Source organism: Pelodiscus sinensis, chromosome 10 (assembly GCF_049634645.1).
Source record: "Pelodiscus sinensis isolate JC-2024 chromosome 10, ASM4963464v1, whole genome shotgun sequence".
Lineage (NCBI taxonomy): Eukaryota > Metazoa > Chordata > Testudines > Trionychidae > Pelodiscus > Pelodiscus sinensis.
In genome coordinates, this window is record NC_134720.1 from 48,751,119 (window position 1) to 48,769,780 (window position 18,662).

The following is an 18,662-nucleotide window of genomic DNA, read 5'->3' on the forward strand; positions in this document are numbered from 1 at the left end:
CTAGCTCAAGCCCAGGCCCCAGAATGAGCCCCTCGGGGCGGGGCAGCGCCCCCCTCTCCCAGCAGCGCACTGCAGCTGCGGGTCCCCGGCCCCCCTCGCTCTCTCCCCCGCTGCCCGCCCACGTGGCTGGGGCCCGGACCCCCCCCGGCGGGGCAGCGTGTTTCCTCCCGGAGTGGGGAGCCCTTAGCCGGTGACACCGCGGCCGGGGGTGGGGCAGCCTGGCCCGGGCAGGGCGGACGATGGCTCCGGCGCCCGGCTCAGGGCTGCGGCGCAAGGGGGCGGCGGGGCCGGGCTCGCTGCGCCAGGGCCTGCGGCGAGCCTGGCAGGAGAAGCACCGGGTGCTGCTGGCGCCCCAGTACACGGGGCTGGTGGCCGCCTGCCTCTGCCTGGCGGAGGTGGGGGTCGCGCACTGGGTCATACGCCGGGTGCCATGTGAGTGGCCGGGCCCCTGGGCCGCGCCAGGGCTGGGGGGCACCTGGAGGCTGCGGGGCTACCCCAGATTCAAGCGCCTGGCCCTCGGTTCCCCCAGCTCCTCTCGCCCCTTCGCAGCTAGTTCCCTGGAGCAGCCCCCCGCCTGTCAGCCCTATTTGCTTACCCTCACAAGCATGGGGAGTAGGGGGGCGGGGAGGTTCTGGCTGCCTCCCCCCATTCCGGCGGCTCTGCTGCCAGCCCCAGGTCCCAGCTACTGGCCCCGCAGGCCAGGGCTTGTCTCCCGGCCTCAGCTGGGGGTGGCCCCGTAAAGAACAGGGAAGGGGGGGGATGGGATGTGAGCACCACCACTCTTAAAAACGTGCCCGTGCCACTGCTTAATCCCATAGTGCCTGTCCCCAGCTCTGCCGCTGACTGGTTGGGAGGTCCCATGGGGTGAGCACTTGGCTGTTTCTTGCCTCCTACCCCGCAGTGTTTTCCCAGCCCTCGCCCAGTGCCTGTCCGTGTGGAGATGCTGCAGAGCGCGTGGAGCTGAGCATGCGTCTCGTGCTTTCCCCGCAGACACAGAGATCGACTGGAAGGCCTATATGGACGAGGTGGAGGGAGTCGTTAATGGGACCTTCGACTACACCCAGCTGAAGGGAGAAACCGGGCCCCTGGTGTGAGTAGTTGAAGGGGCAAGAGGAAGCTGGTCCGGGGGGGGGGGCTTCTTGCTGGCTAAGGAAGGGCAGTGTGTGTCTAAGGCATGGATAGGATCGGAGTCCCTGGGGATGAGGCTCTTGGGGGCCAAGTCCTCTTTCCTCCTGCGCTGCCCCGGCTGCCCCAGCCCCTCACTCCTGTCTCTCTCTCTCTAGTTACCCTGCTGGCTTCGTTTACATCTTCCTGGGTCTCTACTACCTCACCAGCCATGGCATCAACATCCGCCTGGCGCAGTATCTCTTTGCTGCGCTCTATCTCGTGACCCTGCTGCTTGTCTTCCGCATCTACAGCCGGACCAAGAAGGTGAGACGGAATCTGCAGCCACTCCACCAGGGCCAGAACCACACGGGGCTCGGGAGCATTCACAGCTCCCACCTCTGGGCACGTCCGCACTGTGCTGAGCTCTGGCCTGTGCGTGGAGGATCAGCGGTGGGGAGGGGAAGAAGACAGGGATAGCAAAGGAGCAATGTACGGCTGTAGCGCCAACAGGGGCTCCCTCCGCTGGCTCCTCCAAGGTCAGAGCCACCAAAGCTCAGCAGAAGTGCCTGTCCCTGCTCCTCTTCCCGCACCTGCTTGTCGCTGCCCCTCCCCTTGAGCTTAGTGCAAGAGCCTCTGAGCTAAAAGCCAGCTGGCTCTCTGCTACGGCTGTACAGCAGTCTCATTATTCTCTCTGTAAGTGGTCTCAGTGCCCCTAGAAGGGACAGTGGCACCCCCAGCAGGTGCGTGGGTTACCCTGGCAGAGCTAGCGGTAGAGATGAGAGACCGTGGCAGGGTGGGACTGAGGGGCATTGGCAGAGTGGGGAGAACCCTGGGGCTGGACTAGCAGGGGGCAGCGGGCTGGGGAGGGGACGTGGACGGAGTGGGAGGGGCCCACGGTTGGGATTCAAGGGCACAGGCAGAGATGGTGGGATCCCAGGGGGTCGCATGGTGGGACTGAGGGACACTGGCAGAGTAGGAGTTGCCCAAGGCTGGAGTACCAGGGGTGATGGATCAGGACCGAGGAGTACTGCAGAGGGGAGCTGGTACTGCAATGATGGCTGCTCCTGTCCCCACTCCTAGGTTCCTCCCTATGTTTTCTTCTTCATGTGCTGCGCCTCCTACCGCATCCACTCCATCTATATCCTACGACTCTTTAATGACCCCGTCGCCATGACGATCCTCTTCCTCGCAGTCAACCTCTTCCTGGAAGAGCGCTGGTCCTGGGGCTGCTTCTTCTTCAGGTGAGTCCCCCTTGTGCCTTGCGCCCTCCGCACACACAGGGCCCGAGCCCTGACTGGGGAATGTCTGGTCTCCCGGGTTGTCTGGGTCAGGACTGACCCCTCCCTGCTCCAAGACACCAGGCCCCTGAAGCTGAGGAAGGCAGGAGTCCATGCTAGGGGCAGTCGCTGCTCCCAGGAGTCAAGGACAGAGCTCAGAGAAGGGGAACTTCTGCCCAGGTGACTCCAGCAGCGGGGCGGGGGGGTGGTCTCTAAGGGTAGGTCTGCACGGTGGCTGGCCTGAGTCGGCTAGCAGCATGGACGTACCTTCAGGGAGACTTAGATGTGGCCAGGGCGGGGCCCCTCACTGTGCACAGAGGCTGCATGAGAATTTGGGAGTGTGAGCCAAGGGGGTGGGGAGGGGCAGCACAAAGCAGGTGTGGGAAGATGAGCAGGGACAGGCACTGCCATAGAGCTTTGGTGGCCCTGATGGAGGAGGAACCAGTGGATTGACCCGCACCCAGCATGACCTGATCAAACCCCTAGACCAGGATGTGGCCCCTCGGGGTAGCTCTTAGTGCAGGCTGAGGGACTGGGGGGGAATGTTTGGGAGGCCTGGCGGGAGGAGGAGGCAGCAATGTCCCAGGTGAGGCATTTGGCCGTGGCCATGGAGAGGAAAGGCTGGATTTTGGAGATGCTGGGCCTGGAGAAGCAGCAGGATTTGGGAATGGCCCAGGCACACATGCCACAGGCCAGGAAGGAATCAGACACAGCCCCACGTGCCCCCGACAACGCCAGTTGAGCCGAGTCCCCATGCACCCAGTAGCACCTACCTGAGCCACTTGGCCTGCGTTTCGTGAGACGCGGCGTCTAGTCCCTCGGCCCGCATGCTCCCGCTGGGATGGGGCTGGTCCATTCCTCTGGCTCCAGTCCCCTCAGGATGGGCAGCTGCCTTTCTCCTCTCGCTGCCTGTTGTCTTTTCCTCCAGGGCCCATTCCAGCCTCAGCACCATCCCAGTGCTGGGATACGGTCTGGTAGGTGCTGAGGAAGCTGTGTGGGGGAGGGGCCTGCAGGCGGGATTGGGGCCAGTGGGGGGTGACAGCCCATGGGCAGGGCTCTGGGGGCAGCAGTGACGCTCTCTCCCCTCAGCCTGGCTGTGTCGGTGAAGATGAACGTCCTGCTCTTCGCTCCAGGCCTCCTCTTCCTGCTTCTTTGGCGCTTTGGCCTCCTGGGCACCATCCCCAAACTCTCCATCTGCGCGCTGCTGCAGGTAACCTGCCCCCGGGCCTGGCCCAGCCCAGGTGAACGCTGGGGCCCTGCACAGCTAGGCCAGCCTGGGCCACGGGGCTCTGGTGCCTTTTGCATGGATGCCCCTGGCTGCCAGGCTGAGCCTGAGGCCCAGCACCCAGAGATGTCGGGGGACTGGAGCAAACCTGGAAGGTGGACGGGGGACAGAGAGGGAGTTTGGGGGAAGGACCATTCCCCTCCTGTGCCCCCTCACAAATGTGCACTTACACCCAGCTGGTCAGTGTTCCCCCCAGGGCGGCAGATAAGGAGCCTGGGGGCCCAATTCACACAGGACACGCCCAGACATACAGGCAGAACACGGAGCTTCCCCCCTCGGCCCTGCCCCACAGCCCCCCACTGCTCTGCCAATGCCCCTCAACCCTGCCCCGCAGCCCCCCCTGCAACTCTGCCTATGCCCGTTAACCCTGCGGCCCCCTGCTATCCCAATCCTGGGCTCTCCCGCCAGCTCTACCGGTGCTCCTCAGTGCCAGCGTGGTACTGGGGAGGGTCCTGCCTGCGGAGCGGCTCTCACCGTTGAGGGGTCTCATTTGCAGGTGGCCCTGGGGCTGCCCTTCCTGCTGGCGAACCCCGTTGGTTACGTGACCCGCTCCTTCGACTTGGGCCGCCAGTTCCTTTTCAAGTGGACGGTGAACTGGCGGTTCCTGCCGGAGGAGGTTTTCCAGCATCGGGCCTTCCACCTGGCGCTGCTCGCAGCCCACCTGGGCGCCCTGGGGCTCTTTGCGCTGCACCGGTGGCACAGGTGAGACCCTGGCTGGGAACGGGGTATAGAGCAGCTGATCCCTGAGGTGTCCATGCTGCCTTTACTTTACAGGAGAGGTTGGAAAGGAGGCTGAAGCAGCCCACCTCCACCAGAGAGCCCGGCCTGGCCAGGCTGCAGGGGAGCAGGGTGTTTAAAAGCTTCCATGAGTTGAGGCTTTGGAGTTCTGGAGCCTGGGTGGTAGGGAGAGGAGAACTTGTTAGTCTGTGTTTGGGGCCTCCCTGTCCGAGCTGGGCCCTGGCTCCGTGAAGCTATTGCTGGCTCTGTTGTCTCAGAAGAAAGGGAGAGCTGTCTATGCCCCACAGTCGTCCCCCCCGGCAGGTCGGGTCTGAGAGGTCCTGTGCTCATCCTTTCCCCTTCCCCACAGGTCTGAGGAGAATCTCTTGTCGTTGCTGAAGGACCCAACAGAGAGGAAGAGTCCACCGCAGGCCCTGACGGCCAACCATATCCTTGGGCTGGAGGCTGGGGGCTGGAGGCTGGGGCAGGGCAGCCCTGGCTGGCCAGGGAGCCCCTGAAGGCAGTGCCTGGCCTTGTGGCACTGGGGAGACTCAGCTATTATGGGGGCCTGCTGGTCCCACAGCCCTGAGCGGGGCAGCTGTTTGGAACTTCCCCCACACTGGGTTAGGAGTGGGGAAGCAGCCAGTCCCCATGCAGCCTGGTGGCTCTGGGATTCGGTCACACGCTGAGAGCCCCAGCCTGGGCTGGAAGGAGGTTGCCTTGCAGCTCCATTCCCTCCTTAACGGCAGTGCACAGGTTGTCTTCGTTCTCTTCAGCTCCAACTTCATCGGCGTGTGCTGCAGCAGGTCCCTGCACTATCAGTTCTACGTGTGGTACTTCCACACCCTGCCCTACCTGCTGTGGTGCACGCCTGCCGGGAAGCTCAGCCAGCTGCTCAAGTATGTGCCCGCGTCCGCTCTTCTGCTCCGGGCTATCCCTCCCACTGCTGGTACCGCACGGGGGGGACATGGCCTTCCACACTGCTCTAGCCCCGAGCCAATGAGGGGGCTGTGGGTCAGGACTGAGGGATATTGACTGATCCATGTGGCGGGGCTGCAGGTCGGGTGAGGGGTTTCGGCCGATCCATGTGGCGGGGATGCAGGTCAGGGGTGAGGATGCAGGTCAGGGGTGAGGGGTTTCAGCTGATCCATGTGGCGGGGATGCAGGTCAGGGGTGAGGATGCAGGTCAGGGGTGAGGGGTTTCAGCCGATCCATGTGGCGGGGATGCAGGTCAGGGGTGAGGGGTTTCGGCCGATCCATGTGGTGGGGATGCAGGTCAGGGGTGAGGGGTTTCGGCCGATCCATGTGGTGGGGATGCAGGTCAGGGGTGAGGGGTTTCAGCCGATCCATGTGGCGGGGATGCAGGTCAGGGGTGAGGGGTTTCGGCCGATCCATGTGGTGGGGATGCAGGTCAGGGGTGAGGGGTTTCAGCCGATCCATGTGGCGGGGATGCAGGTCAGGGGTGAGGGGTTTCGGCCGATCCATGTGGCCGGGGGAGCCCAGGGCTGGGATCGCAGGAGAGGACAGCTGAAATGTGTTCTCCCTGTGGGGGAGGGCCTGAGTCCCCAGCGCTGATCCAGGTCTCCCATTGCAGGGTGCTGATCCTGGGCCTCATTGAGCTCTCCTGGAACACGTACCCCTCCACAGTGTGCAGCTCAGCCTGCCTGCACGTGTGCCACGGGATCATCCTGCTACAGCTCTGGCACGGCACCGCTGCCCCCCTGGAGCCGCAGGGCCACCCTGCTGCCCAGAAAACCAGCCCTTCCCAGAAAAAGACAGAGTGAGACCGCGGGCAGCTGGAGGATGGAACATGCAGGCTCTCCCCTGGGAGCCGGACCTGGCTATACTGCCTCATGGCACGACGGCTCAGGCTGGGAGCTCTGGTCTCAGAGTTTCCAGGCTGTTCTGCAGGCACCGCTCAGCCGGCGGCACTGTCTGTCCTACCGCGTGGCTGCGTGGAGCTGCCCTGCCGCGCCCCCCTCCCCCTTGGGGATACCTGTTCTCTGGGATTTCCTCAATAAAAGTGGCAGTGTCCCCATGGGCTCCTGCTCCGGCCTGCAGTATTGTCTGGCCCTTGCTGGGGTGGGGGACCATTTCACAGGGTGGAGCAGCTGCCCTGCTTTTGGGTGTGGAGGGATGGGGGGCAATGGCTAGGGCAGTGGCCTAGGAGTATGGTTAGTGCAGGGGGCTGGGTGGCACAGGCCAGCCCTGGGTGGGAGGCTGGACCTTGTTTGCTCCCCAGCCAAGACCCATTTTGGGGAACAATGCAGCTGGCCCTAAGCCCTGAGAAGCAATGCCCCCCACGCTCCCGCCCTGCTCCGTCCAAGGCTGGAGCACATGTCCAAAGGCTCAGCCCCATTGACCCTACACCATGGAATCATTCTGGAACTGGATCTCCTACCGCCCCCTAGAGCTTTTACAGACCAAAGGAACCTTTCACCTGGGTCTCCATTTCCGCCCCTTCAGACCGGGGCTAAGGGGAGTGCAACGTGCTAGGACCCTGGGTGAGCACAGAGCAAGTGGAGGGGGTAGACGTCACATGTCTACTCTACACCTTACGCTGCCTGCACCTCACTTGCTTCCAGACCCCGGGGGCTGCCCCCATCGCCCAGCAGGAGGGTGAGTGGCTCCAGCCTCCCGCACTCATGGGCAGCTGGACCTAGGAGCAGGAGGGAGGCAGATGCTGCAGTGGGTGAGGCCTGTCCATCTCCAAGGACAGCACCCCCCAGTAGCAGGGCAGGAAGGAGCGGTGGGCACAGCCAGGTCAGATCCAAACCTCTTTATTGGTGTCCCCGAAGCCCTGCCCCTCCCCCTCACACGTTGCTGGGGTTGTAGCACAGCATGTTCAGCTGGATGTTCTCATCCCAGTGGCGCAGCAGCAGGAAGAGGTGGCGTGCGGCCCCTTTCAGAGAGCCGACATCCACGCCCTCCGGTAGCTGCTGTGCCCGGAGCCAGGCGTCTGCCTTGGCAGCCAACAGCTCCCATTCCACAAAGAAGCCGGCGCAGCAGTGCTCAAGCCAGGCCAACGCGACGGCCGTGGCCCAGCTGGCGCCCTCCAGGTCCCCCTCGTCAGCCTCAAACCCTACCTCTTGCAGGCTGCCGCTGGCTTCGGAGGTGGCGGGCGAGTGGTCGCAGGCATCAGTCTCAGAGCCACGCCCGCTGTCTGCCTGTGGCCAGACACTGGCACTTTGGACCTCGGAGCAGGTGCTGTGTGAATGGGGTGAGCCTGGTTCTGTCGCCCCCTCCTGGCTGCCTCTGGCAGGCTCTACGTGCTCTGGAGAGGGCTTGGTGGTGACTTGCTTTGAGCCGCTGTCAGGGCTGCCCTTGGCAACAAGTGCCCAGGGGGAGGCGCATGAACCAGGGCTGAGGCTAGCACGGTGCGAGGCGTATGGCGAGGCACGGCGCAGACGGTCCAGTGGGATCTGCACCACTTCGGAAAAGCTTTCCGTCAGCTGGAAGGTGCCCAATGCCTGCTGCAGCCACACCTGTGTGGGAGGGAGCATGTCTCATTCGTGGCTCAGGGCCAGCATCTGTCACTCACTGCATGGAGAGACAGATGAAGGGGGAAGTGTCTTGCACTCCAGAGACCCAGGATGTGCAGGGGTCTCCTGCATGCAGGGGGCGAGAGGGGGACACAGTCTCTTTGCTTGTGCACCGGGCAATCTTTGGGCTGTTGCTGGAGCTCTGCCAGACATCCTGTCGCAAGGGGGTGGCAGCAGCACGAGGGAAGCCGGACTGGGGCCAAGGCACTTTATGTCCAAACATAATAAGAACAGCCAGATTGGATCAGATCAATGGTCCATCCCAGTGCCAGGCGCTTCCGAGGGCGTGAACAGAACAGGCAAGCACTGAGTCCTCCACCCCCAGCATCGGGCAAGTGCAAGCGAGGGACCACATAGGAACAGCCACTGATGGACCCACCCTCAGTGAGCTTCCCTACTTCCTTTTTGAACCCTGTTATAGCTTTGGCTTGCGCAACACCCGCTGGCAACAAGCGCTATAGGCTGACTCAGCTGTGTGGAGAAATACTTCCCTGGGGTTGTTTTAACCCTGCTCCCTGAGAACTGCAGCGGGTGTCCCCTGCTTCTTGTGTTAGGTGAAGGGGTCAGTCACACTCTACTTGTGTTCTCCACACGAGTCACAACCGTACAGGCTGAGGCCATGTGCCCGCTTAGTCATCTCTTCCAAGCTGGGAAGTCCCAATCTCCCCTTGTAGAGCAGCCGTTCCATGCCCCTCTGTGCCTTTTCCAATGCTAGTCTCTGTCGGGCTGGGCGCCCGGCCCAGCACCGTATTGGAGGTGTGGGCATACCCTAGATTTCTCTCGTGGCAGTGCCACATTTTCAGTTTTATTATCTATCACTTGCCTCATGGTTCCTACCATTGCTGACTGCCGCTGTGCATGGAGCGGGTGTTTGCACGCAACTGACACTAGCGCTGCATTCTCTTCCGCAAGTGGTAGGAGCTTACTTGGCTCTGTGCCCGCCCCACGGACGCGCCGGGGCAGAGCAGGGTCCCCTGTAGAGCGCTGAAGTCTGTTGTGGGGGGAGGGGATGCACACCTCGCTGACCCAGTGCTCTGGAGTCTAACCTAGGGACACACCACCCAGTGGAGGGGACGGCCCTGCTCCCATGAGCTTGAGGCGGATCCTGGCCTTGTCAGTACTAGTCTGCTCCACCATGTAGGAGACCCAGGTTTGATTCCAGGTCCTGGGGCTGTCAGGGAAGGGATCCATCCCCAGCACTGCTGGGGTGGGAGTCGAGTAACTCCAGGGGCGGGGCTGGGCTCAGCAGGGTGGGGTGGCCGTGCAGGGTCCTTACCAGCGGAAGGTAGTCATGGGTGGCGCTGTCCTTGGAGAGCCTGCTTTCTGGGGCCAGGCACTGGGGCCGCAGTGCGAGGCCATGGCCCCGGATCCTGCTGAGACTGAACCTGCGGGGAGAAGAGACCAGTGAGCAGCACGGCCTGCGTCCTGCTGGCATGGCACAGCAGCGCTCGCGGACCCCGTGCAGGAGAGTCCGCTCCAGCTCCTTCCTGCCAAGGAGGCAGGGTGGCCAAGCTGCAGGGGGACGCTGGCCTCTCGCCCAGAGGCTGCTGAGTCCCAGACAATTCACACTGCAGTGCAGGGTAGGCTGGCAGCAGCACTGGGAGAAATTTACCCCTGCAGTACTGCTGGGCCAGGGCTCAAGCACTGGAGGCTTAGAGGGAAGGGGGGGGGGGGGGAAACAGACCTCAGTGAAGCACCGGTGGGGTCTCCCCCTCTTTGCTGCTGAAGCGGGGGGATCCCCTCTGCATAGAAGAAGCCCTCCTCCTCCCCACCCCCCCGCTGGGCCCTCCCAGCCCCAGAGAGTCAGTCTGGAAAGCCTACCTGGAGCCAGCAAAGTTCTCCGTGGATTTCTGGGATCCCACGGAGGTGGCAGAGGGACTAGCCACAAGACCTGGCATGGGGAAGGAAGGTCACTGCACTCCCCAGGGCTCCCCTGCTTCCTCCACTCCATCCCCATCCTGATTGCCTGCTGCCACTGCAAGCACCACAGAGACCCCCCAAGCATCCCTGCCTGCGGGGGAAGTTCTCAGCCATGCTAGGAGTTAACAGGGCAGGTGGAGGGCCCCCATGCAGAGGCCTCAGCAGGTTGGGCCCTCTCCCTGGACTGTGCCCCACTCGGACGTCATCCCCTGCCCAGTGCAACCTGGTGCAGGATGGGAAGTCTGACGCCCGCGTGAGCTGCCTTCCCAAACCCAGCGCTCCTCCGGGGACGGCAGGCAGTTCCGCCGCGTGGGGTGCTTACTGTTCCCCCCCAGTGTCCCCTACATTTCCAGAAATGGGAGCCCCCCTCCCATCAGACCCTTTCTCTCCACAAGAGAGCCAGCGTCTCTGCACTGCCTGGAGCGGTGAGGTCAGAGAGAGCCCGTTCCAGCCAGTCCCAGGAGCACAGATGTGGGCAGCTGGCAGCTGATAACATAACCACACGGGCTGGATCCCCTGAGGAGAGGTCACCGCCCAACACGGTGGGTGGGACAGTAAAGCTGACGGGTGCCTACGCCACCGGGTGTTCCACGTCCAAATGGGCTGTGAGATGGTTCACACTTAGGCTTCAGGCTTCCTGCACCTCTGGGGCACTTGGCAGCAGCCGCCGGCAGGCCCCTGTCCAGGAGCTGCGATGGAGAGGGCAGCTGGCCCCCATTGCTCACCGGTTTCAGAGCAGTGCGATAGCTAACCCCTCAGGTGCCTGCTTTCCCAGATCCCCCACAGCTGGGCTGTGCAGGGACTCACCATCGGGGCAGCTTTGCTTTTCCCAGCCACAGGCAGCAGAGGAGATGCTGACGGGAGAAGCAGGGCTCTCCTCTCGCTCTGGAACAGAATCAAGACTTCAGAGACTACACTGGGTGCGGAGGCCCTCCACTCCCTGCTGCAGACATGGAGCACAACCTCCCTCCTTTACACGGCTCCAGGCCTCCAGCTGGGACTCCCCTGCAGTAGCAGGGGCCTGAGGCACCATCCTTGTCTCCATCTCCCATTGATGCAGAGGCTGGGGCCCCCTATGGAATCCCAGCAATTGCATGGCTTTGGCTTCCAGGGAGCACATCACCCCAGGGCCCTGTAAGCTACCCTGGCTCCCAATTCAAGGTGCTGGGAATGGGCCAGAGAACCCCTGAGGTTCTGATCCAGGCTACTCAGACTCTTGGTTTCCCACCCTGGGTGGCTGAGGTCAGCAGCCGCTTGAGCTGACACTGATGTAACCCTGAGGAGCTGGGCAACGTCACGAGAGGCCCAATCGAAGATGTAGCCTGGCATTGCCCTCAAGGCCTGGACAAGCCTCACTGGTTTGCTGCGGTTCCTCCCCAGACGGCTGGTTCTGGAGAGGCGGTACGGGGGCCGTTCATGGGTGTGGGGTGGCGTGCCAAGGGAGGGGGGGTTATCAAGGCAGAATTGGGCTGGTACCTGCGGAGATGACAGCATCATCTAGCTCCTCTGAGTCGCGCCATCGTGCCAGGCCCACGGAGCAACTGCGCTGGCGCCGGTTCCCAGCCAGGGACCCTCGGGTATGGCTGGAAGGGCCCCCTGGAAGGAGTCACACACATCAGCGGCACCACCGAGCAGGGCACAGAGTCTGCAGAGGGTCCCCAGACTCCCTGGCCATTGCTGTGTTGATCCCAAGAAGCTCAGGCCGAGATCCTCAAAGGCACCAAGTGCCTGATGCCCATTGGCCTCAGTGGGAATTAGGCTCCTAAATACTTCTGAGGATCTGGGCTCATTTCCTTTCCTGCTTCCTCTCACACTCAGCTTTTGACTCTGGACAGTTCTTGGGGGTCGGACCTATCCCTTTTCTCGTCATAGCCAGCTGCCTCCTAATCCCTCTCCGCGCCCAGACACAACTGAACATGCAGGTGTCGGTGGGAGCAGGTGCTGGCAGGGAGACAAAGAGACTGATCCAGCCATGTGCACGGGTCCACGGATGGAGCGACATGGGGATGCAAACGTTCATCAGAGTCCCTAGAGGGTAGCTGGGAGGCGAAGAGGGAGCCGTACCTGAAGTGCGAACCTCAAGGGCCCTGGGCAGGACCTCCTGGGTGGAAGAATCCACAGGCACCAGGCAGGTGTAAATAGAGGGCATGTTGCAAGCCTTGCTGGACTGGATGGCCTTAAGGCGGAGCCTCCGGGAGAAACCTGAGAGAGAGTGCCTAGGTGAGGCTGGGAGGGAAGGGGGAGGCAGTGGGTCCTGGTGGGGCTTGCAGGGAGGTGCATCCTCACCGTGTTCCAACTCAGCTTCCCTCTGCGCTACGTTCTCGTGGTCCCGGATGACGGAGCTGGCGGTCAGCTGGTGCAGCAGTTTGTCCCAGGCCTTACACGACTCTTGTGGCAGCTCCTCCTTGCCGTCCCCATCCCTGCAATGGAGCAGAGGCTCCAGGGTGGCAGTCACTTCCCAGGAGACGGGCTTTCCAGCACTGAGCGCATGGATAACCACCTGGCATCGCAGGGGCGGGCAGGCACCCACCTCACACTCGCCACGCTCAGCCGCTGGCGATGGGCTGAAAAGATACGGGGGCTCCACCAGCATGTCCCAGTCCAGATGGGCGGGCGAGAGCAAGTTACCTAGGAGACAAGAGGAGTGGGGTCAGGGGGCAAAGTGGAAGACAGCCCCCCTAGGCTTGCACAAGGCACAGCAGTTCCTTGTTCCACACCGGGCTCCAGGCTGCCCTGAGTTCCCTGCACTTTCCTGAGGAGGCCGTCCTGTGGCCGGACCTAATTTGGGCTCCAGCGCCTCCCTCCTGCTGTGACAACACTCACTGGAATCTGCCAGGCTCCTCCGCAGCTGCGGCAGCTCCGGCCCGATCTCATCCAGCTTCCCTTCCAGGGACTGGTTCCGCTTCTGGGACACCTTCTCCAGGGCCCTGCGCAGCCGATGGGCATCCAGCTCACCGTGCGGGGACGAGAAGCTGCGTCCGGACAGGGCAGCTCGCGCCAGCACCTTCTTCCGCCGCGCCAGCTCCTCGGCGCTCAGCGTCATGCACGCCTGAGCGGGGAGAGAGTCAGGGGTCAGTCCGGGGAGCTGCTTTGGGTGGCGGGTCACTGCAGAGCATCAGCTGGCTCAGCTCTCTACACAGGCCAGGAGCTGGGCAAACCCATCCCCTGCAGGAACTCAAGGGGGAATGCTGGCTGGTGGGCGAGCTGCCCCCAAGGTGGGGCAGTTGCAGTCCCAGCCAAACCAATGGAGCTCAGAGATGGCTCTGAGGCAGCCCAGTAGTTAGCATAGTCAGAAGTGGTACCTCCCTGCCTTGAATTCCTGGGACGTGTTCTGCCTGGCGACAGTGGTGTGTCAGCAGTGTCCAGGGTAGAGATGCACCCTCTGTACAAACTGAGCCTTAACCCACAATTGTAACTCAAGATTTTCCGGGCAAGTGCCCTTGACTAAGGATGTCAAGAACTAGTCGACTATCCGATAAGCAAAAGCTCGGATAGTCGAGTTGACTAGTCGCACCCCCCCACCCCACCCCCCCGCTGCCTGTCTCAGATAGAGGCAGCAAAGGGGAGGGGAAGGGAGTACTTCAAAGGGGCTGTCCCGAGTGGGCCCCCTTTTAGAAAGAAATATTAAAGCTGTTGTATTGATTGAGATGTTGTTTATTTACTGGTAACTGTCCTTTAAAAATTTAGGTTTTGTAAAGTTCCATCTTTGCTCCAGAGAGCTAGAGGTCAGAAAAGCAGAAACAGGGCTCCGGGGAAAAAACAGAAGTGACTGCCAAGGACTATTAAAGAAACTCTGCTTGCTAGCAGAGTGGAACTACCCCTTGCAGTTAAGCTGGGCTGTAGGGGGATGATTCCGAAAGATGGATTGTATTTTCTTTCCTATATTGCTTTTGAATGATCCGGAGGATATAATGGATAATTCCCTAGTGTAAGGGCCTTGTGATAAGTTATACGGTCTCAGGCCCGTGCATTTGGCTTGTTTCAGAGTTACCTGCTCAAATTAAAATAGATTTGAACAGTGTTGTAATGTAAAGCTGTCATGTACGTATTTCTTGTTTCATCTCAGAAAAGCAATCATGGAGAGTCACTGTCGCCGGTCTCAAGGAGAAGATATTGCTACCTTGCCTGTTATCTGAAAGGTGTCATCATCCCTTGGATTCAACAAAAAATTCCTTAGAGTCCACTCTAAAATGCTGGCAACTGTAGCCCATCGTTTTGGTCCTTTCTCCAAAATAAACCAAAATATAACCCACAGGGATGGGAAATCCTTGACCATTTGTCCAGGTGGGTCAGTCTTGTGGACAACTTCCTGCTTTGCAGGAGGACTTGCTGAACCTTCTCCTAGTCGGTGCATTCCCCTGGGTTCAACCACAGAGCATCAATGCCAAGAGATGCAGAGAGACTCGAGGTTGGGGTCTAGAAACTGGCTGGGGTCCTGCGACAGCTGATCTGGACAACTGGGGAGCGTCCAAGGAGGGCCCACCGCGATATGATCATTAGAATGCTGAAACCATGCTGGCAAGACCACACTGGGGCGATCACGACGACATGGGCCTTGTCTCTCTTGATCTGTACTAGTACCCAGAAGATGAGAGGGATGGGTAGGAATGTGCATCTCAGCTCCGCAGTCAGTGATAGGAGGCAGGCAACAGAGAGGGAGCCCTTACTTGCTGGGAGCAACTATGGCATTTTGTTTTGCCTGGTGGCAAACAGGTCTACCTGGGGAGTTCCAACCCCCTCTGGGTGATCATGCAGGCCCCTTCTGGATGGAGCGCCCACTTGTGGTGAGAGGAAAAGTCCCTGCTGAGGTGATCTGCCAGCAAATTCCTGACTCCTGGGAAGTGACAAGCTTCCAAGTGGATGTCGAGAGTGATGCAGAAGTCCCAGAGCCAACCAGCATGCTTCCCTTTGCCGGCTGATATAGGCTACTGAGGCTGGGATCTCTGTCAGGGCTCTGACCAATGTGCCCAACAGATGTGGCAGGAAGAACCCCCAAGCCAACCAAACTGCCCCGAGTTCTTTGACATTTGTGTGTAATGTTGCCTCCTCCAGCCTAAATCCAAGTGTGACGTAGTGGGGCTTCTTGCTGGTTGCTAGGCTTGGGCTGTCCCCTACTGGCCCTGTCTGTGAGCACGGCCCGGCAGGGGGGCCAGACACGGCCCTGACCGGTTCTGACTGGAGGGAAGGAGGCTGGAACAAAGGAAGTACGTGGGGGGAGGAAGAGTGAGTCTGGGGCGGGAAACATGATGGAGACAGCCTAGGGAGGGGGCTTGGAGACTTGGGGCTCAGGCACCTGCCTTAAGAGTTCTGGGGCATCCTAGCCCCCTAACCCCCCCTTCCTAGCCCCGTTCCTATTGCCACATCAAGTCTATGCTGTGCTGTATTTTGGAAACTCAATAACCTCTCTCTACTCTGTTGGCTGGTGGAGACTGTTCTGGTTGCTACGGGGGTGCAGGATCAGGGGAACCCCAGCTGCACCATCACACCAAGGTATCCAACACCAGCTCAAGGGAGGGAGCAGGACTGCTGAACTGACTTTCTCTGGGTCATTTTATCACTGCAACAAGGTGTGTACCACTGAGGGAATGGTTACAGACAAAACAATAGAAGAACGGCCATATTGGGTCAGCTCAAAGGTCCATCTAGCCCAATATCCTGTTTTCCGACAGTGGCCAATGCCACAGAATGAACAGAATAGGGAATCACCAAATAATCCCTCCCCTGTTGCCTATTCCCAGCTCTGACAGACACTACCATCCCTACCCATCCTGGCTAACAGTCACTGGTGGACCTAACCTCCATGAATGTATCTAGCTCTTGTTTGAACCCTGTTAAAGTCCTGGCCTTCACAACATCCTCTGGCAAGGAGTTCCACAGGTTGACTGTATGTTGTGTGAAGAAAAACGTCCTTTAGTTTGTTTTAAACCTGCTGCCTGTTAATTTCATTTGGTGACCCCCAGTTCTTGTGTTATGAGAATGGTCTCTGGCCTGGGAATAGGCTGCCACCAGCCATTATTGGAGAGGCTGCATGCAGAGCCTGGCATAGTGGACCACATAAGTGCACACCATCATGTGCCCCAGCAGGTGCATGCATATTCTAGCCACCATCAGGGAAAACTTGGAACCCTTTGCAATGAGGTCCGTCAGAGGCTGAAACCTATGTAGTGGCAGGAATGCTGTAGCACGAGTTGAGCCGAGCACGGCACTGATTAATGCGACTCATGTGGACTTTTTGTTGTTGACTAGTAGCCCCAAGGAGCAGCATGTGGTTTGCAGGACCTTGATATCACGTAACCCACACACCCAATCCCTACAATGAATAAAATGCCACTGCGAGGCACTAACCAGCCCTCCCCTGCTAGGAAACACAGGAACTAACATTGAGGAACCCAGAAGAATGCCTCTGTCACCATGACAGGATTCTCTCTCCAGCGGGAACTTAGCAGGAGACCCAGAAGAAACCCATACCCATTTCTGAGCCAGAGACAGCACATGAGGCAAGAGGAGACAGACAACCCCAGCCTTCTTTACTCAGGGCAGTCCCAGCCAGGGCTCAGCTACACCTCACCTTAGTGCCAGCAGTCGGCCTGGACTGTGGGAGTGGAGCTGATTTGGTGGAGGAGTCGCACAGAGAAACACTTTTCTGTCCCTGCTGAGAGCTGGTTTCCAGGGTCCGAGCCAGCGAGCCACCCTCCGGAGCTATGTCCCTGGAGCCAGTGGACTCGCTACTGGTGGAGCCGTGGGAGAGCAGGCCCTGGCTCCGGTCGGTGCTGACAGAGCAGTGTGTGAGCACATATTGTTCCTGGATGTAGGAGGCCTGGTAAATCCGCTTCCAGATGTCAGAAACAGGGTCCACGCCTGCCAAGGAGAGACACAAGCAGCAAGGCTATTCTACTGGAAAAAGAGATGCTCCCCCCCACCACAGATCCCCCCTTTATAGCCCTCGGAGCCTGTCTGGCAGGGACCCGTCCTTGGGTCAGCTCTCTCCAGCCAAGCGGGGTGTTGCAAAGCCGGGAGGGCTACACGCACACAACCACATCTCTGCAAGAGCAGGCAGCGAGCGACCAGAGGAGTCAGGGCTCAGCATCCTGCCTCCACAACCTCCCTGTGGATGAACGTCCATCTCACTGGCCGAGCTCCCAGCCCCACGTGCTCACTGGCTGCTCCACTCACTCTTCTCAGACTCCGCGACGCCCCCAGCAGAAAACTCCAAGGAAATCTCCTGCAGGGCTTGGCTGATCTCCTGGCTCTCCCCCGCGGGGTATGGGTGAGCCGCGTCAGGGCTATATGCCTCGTCCTGGGACTGGAACGCTGAGCCCACAGAGCCCCGCGAAAGGCTTCTACACACTCGTTCTCTACCCTGGCAAAGCAAGAGGACAAGGAAGTTGCCACAGCCACAAAACGAGGCCCTCCTGCTGGCATCGGCTCATGGGAGGGGCAGAAATACACCGGCATGTGAGTTTCCTCACCACAGGGCCAGCCACTGTCCATTTCCCACTGGTGAGTACGGCCCAGTGGAAAAGCCTCACCCCACTACACAGAGGGCTCTTACTGTCTTCTTGTCCCGGAAGCTGGCGATGTTGTAGAGGGTGCAATAGCTGATGAGCCGGTCTCCTGGGTACAAGGCTGCGATTTCATTGGGCGACAGCAGGGCCTCCATGGTGTCAGGCACATACCAGTCTATGGTGATGTCACTCACAGCCGGCTCAATGGCCTTCTTCAGAGACTTTATCAGCTGAGGAGGGGGCAGAAACCAGACTTATCAGCCCTCAAACGCACACAACCGGTGCGTCCCACAGCCACACACACTCCAGGGAGCCCCCAACCTTGGAATCACCAAACAGCTGTAGGCCCTGAAAAGCAGGTGACTGACAACGAGCCACCCAGAGCAAACAGCACATAGACTGGACCTCCCGGATAAGCCGAGTGGGGTCACAAGATAGCACAGAAACACTCACTGGAGCAGGAACCAAGCTGGAGTAGGGGATGAGGGTAGATCTGGGGCTACAGGGACCTGGTTAAATGCTGAATGCCAGTGCCTTGCTGAACACTGGCACAGGGCTGGCTTGGTGGATCCTACAAGAGAAGCCTGATCTTGGAGCTAAAACATTTTTCAAAGTCATTCAGGGTGGGAGGGACCTTAACTCTTCTCTCCCTACACTTACCCCCTCAAGAGCCCCCATATCACTGTACTCCCTCCCCGGGCTGGGAGATGGATGCAGGTCTCTCCAAAGCCCAAGAATACCATTCTGAGCATCAGCCTAGGTACTGGGCGCTGCAGAGAAGACAGGAGGCTCCTCACCTCCAGCAACTGAATGACTCATGACTGAATGGAGGAGTGGTGGATGGATGGCCGTGTGTGTAAGGCATTAGCCTGGGACTCAGGAGAGCTGGGTTTGATTTGTGGCTCCACCACTCATTCTGCATGATCTTGGGCAAGCCATTTAGGTCCATATCATCAAATCCTCTGAGCCTTGCTTTCCAGGGAAGCTAGGAGCCTGTACACCTTTGGGGGTCTGGGCCCTAATCTCTCCCCCACCCGTATCACGCGTATACCAATACTTTGTTTGGGATGTAAGCGGTTTGGGGCAAGGACCATTTCTCATAGCGTGTTTGCCATTTATTAGCACAGCGTCTTAACCACTGGCTCATCACTATGTGTTTGAACAGTGCCCAGCACAACAGAACCCGTCGCAGCCAGGGCCATGCAGACGGGACTCCTTGCAGAGTAGCCCATGCTTCCTAGATCAAAGCGGCGCACTCTGTGTTGGACACCCATGGCCCCTGCCTGAGGCACACAACACATGCCACAAA

The 18,662-nt window shown here is 60.0% G+C and overlaps 2 protein-coding genes across 8 annotated transcripts in view; one reads left to right on the plus strand and one right to left on the minus strand.

Annotated features, from left to right (window-relative positions):
* Positions 1-180: 180 nt before the first annotated feature.
* ALG3 (ALG3 alpha-1,3- mannosyltransferase) lies at positions 181-6,427 on the plus strand. 5 transcript variants are annotated; one of them, XM_075938107.1, is made up of 9 exons: positions 181-432; positions 913-1,090; positions 1,284-1,431; positions 2,188-2,348; positions 3,474-3,594; positions 4,166-4,371; positions 4,757-4,832; positions 5,140-5,335; positions 5,981-6,124. In XM_075938107.1, the coding sequence occupies exons 1-9, from the start codon at positions 240-242 to the stop codon at positions 5,986-5,988; spliced, it is 1,287 nt and encodes a 428-aa protein (XP_075794222.1). In that variant the 5' UTR covers positions 181-239; the 3' UTR covers positions 5,989-6,124. The 5 variants fall into 5 exon arrangements, with proteins under 5 accessions (XP_075794222.1, XP_075794220.1, XP_075794221.1 ...); XM_075938105.1 differs by having other exon boundaries at positions 182-432; positions 5,140-5,285; positions 5,981-6,427; XM_075938106.1 differs by having other exon boundaries at positions 183-432; positions 991-1,090; positions 5,140-5,285; positions 5,981-6,427.
* Positions 6,428-7,180: 753 nt separating this feature from the next.
* VWA5B2 (von Willebrand factor A domain containing 5B2) overlaps positions 7,181-18,662 on the minus strand; it is a 48,030-nt gene continuing 36,548 nt past the window's right edge. For all 3 annotated transcript variants that reach the window (XM_025179191.2, XM_075938100.1, XM_075938101.1), the window contains 11 exons: positions 17,401-17,583; positions 17,022-17,208; positions 16,417-16,706; positions 12,672-12,897; positions 12,135-12,476; positions 11,913-12,050; positions 11,325-11,444; positions 10,656-10,733; positions 9,750-9,819; positions 9,205-9,313; positions 7,181-7,871 (listed from right to left, as the gene is read on the minus strand). In XM_025179191.2, coding sequence (XP_025034976.2) covers positions 7,200-7,871; positions 9,205-9,313; positions 9,750-9,819; positions 10,656-10,733; positions 11,325-11,444; positions 11,913-12,050; positions 12,135-12,476; positions 12,672-12,897; positions 16,417-16,706; positions 17,022-17,208; positions 17,401-17,583 — 2,415 coding nt within the window. In that variant the 3' untranslated portion in view covers positions 7,181-7,199. The remainder of the gene's footprint in view (positions 7,872-9,204; positions 9,314-9,749; positions 9,820-10,655; positions 10,734-11,324; positions 11,445-11,912; positions 12,051-12,134; positions 12,477-12,671; positions 12,898-16,416; positions 16,707-17,021; positions 17,209-17,400; positions 17,584-18,662) is intronic.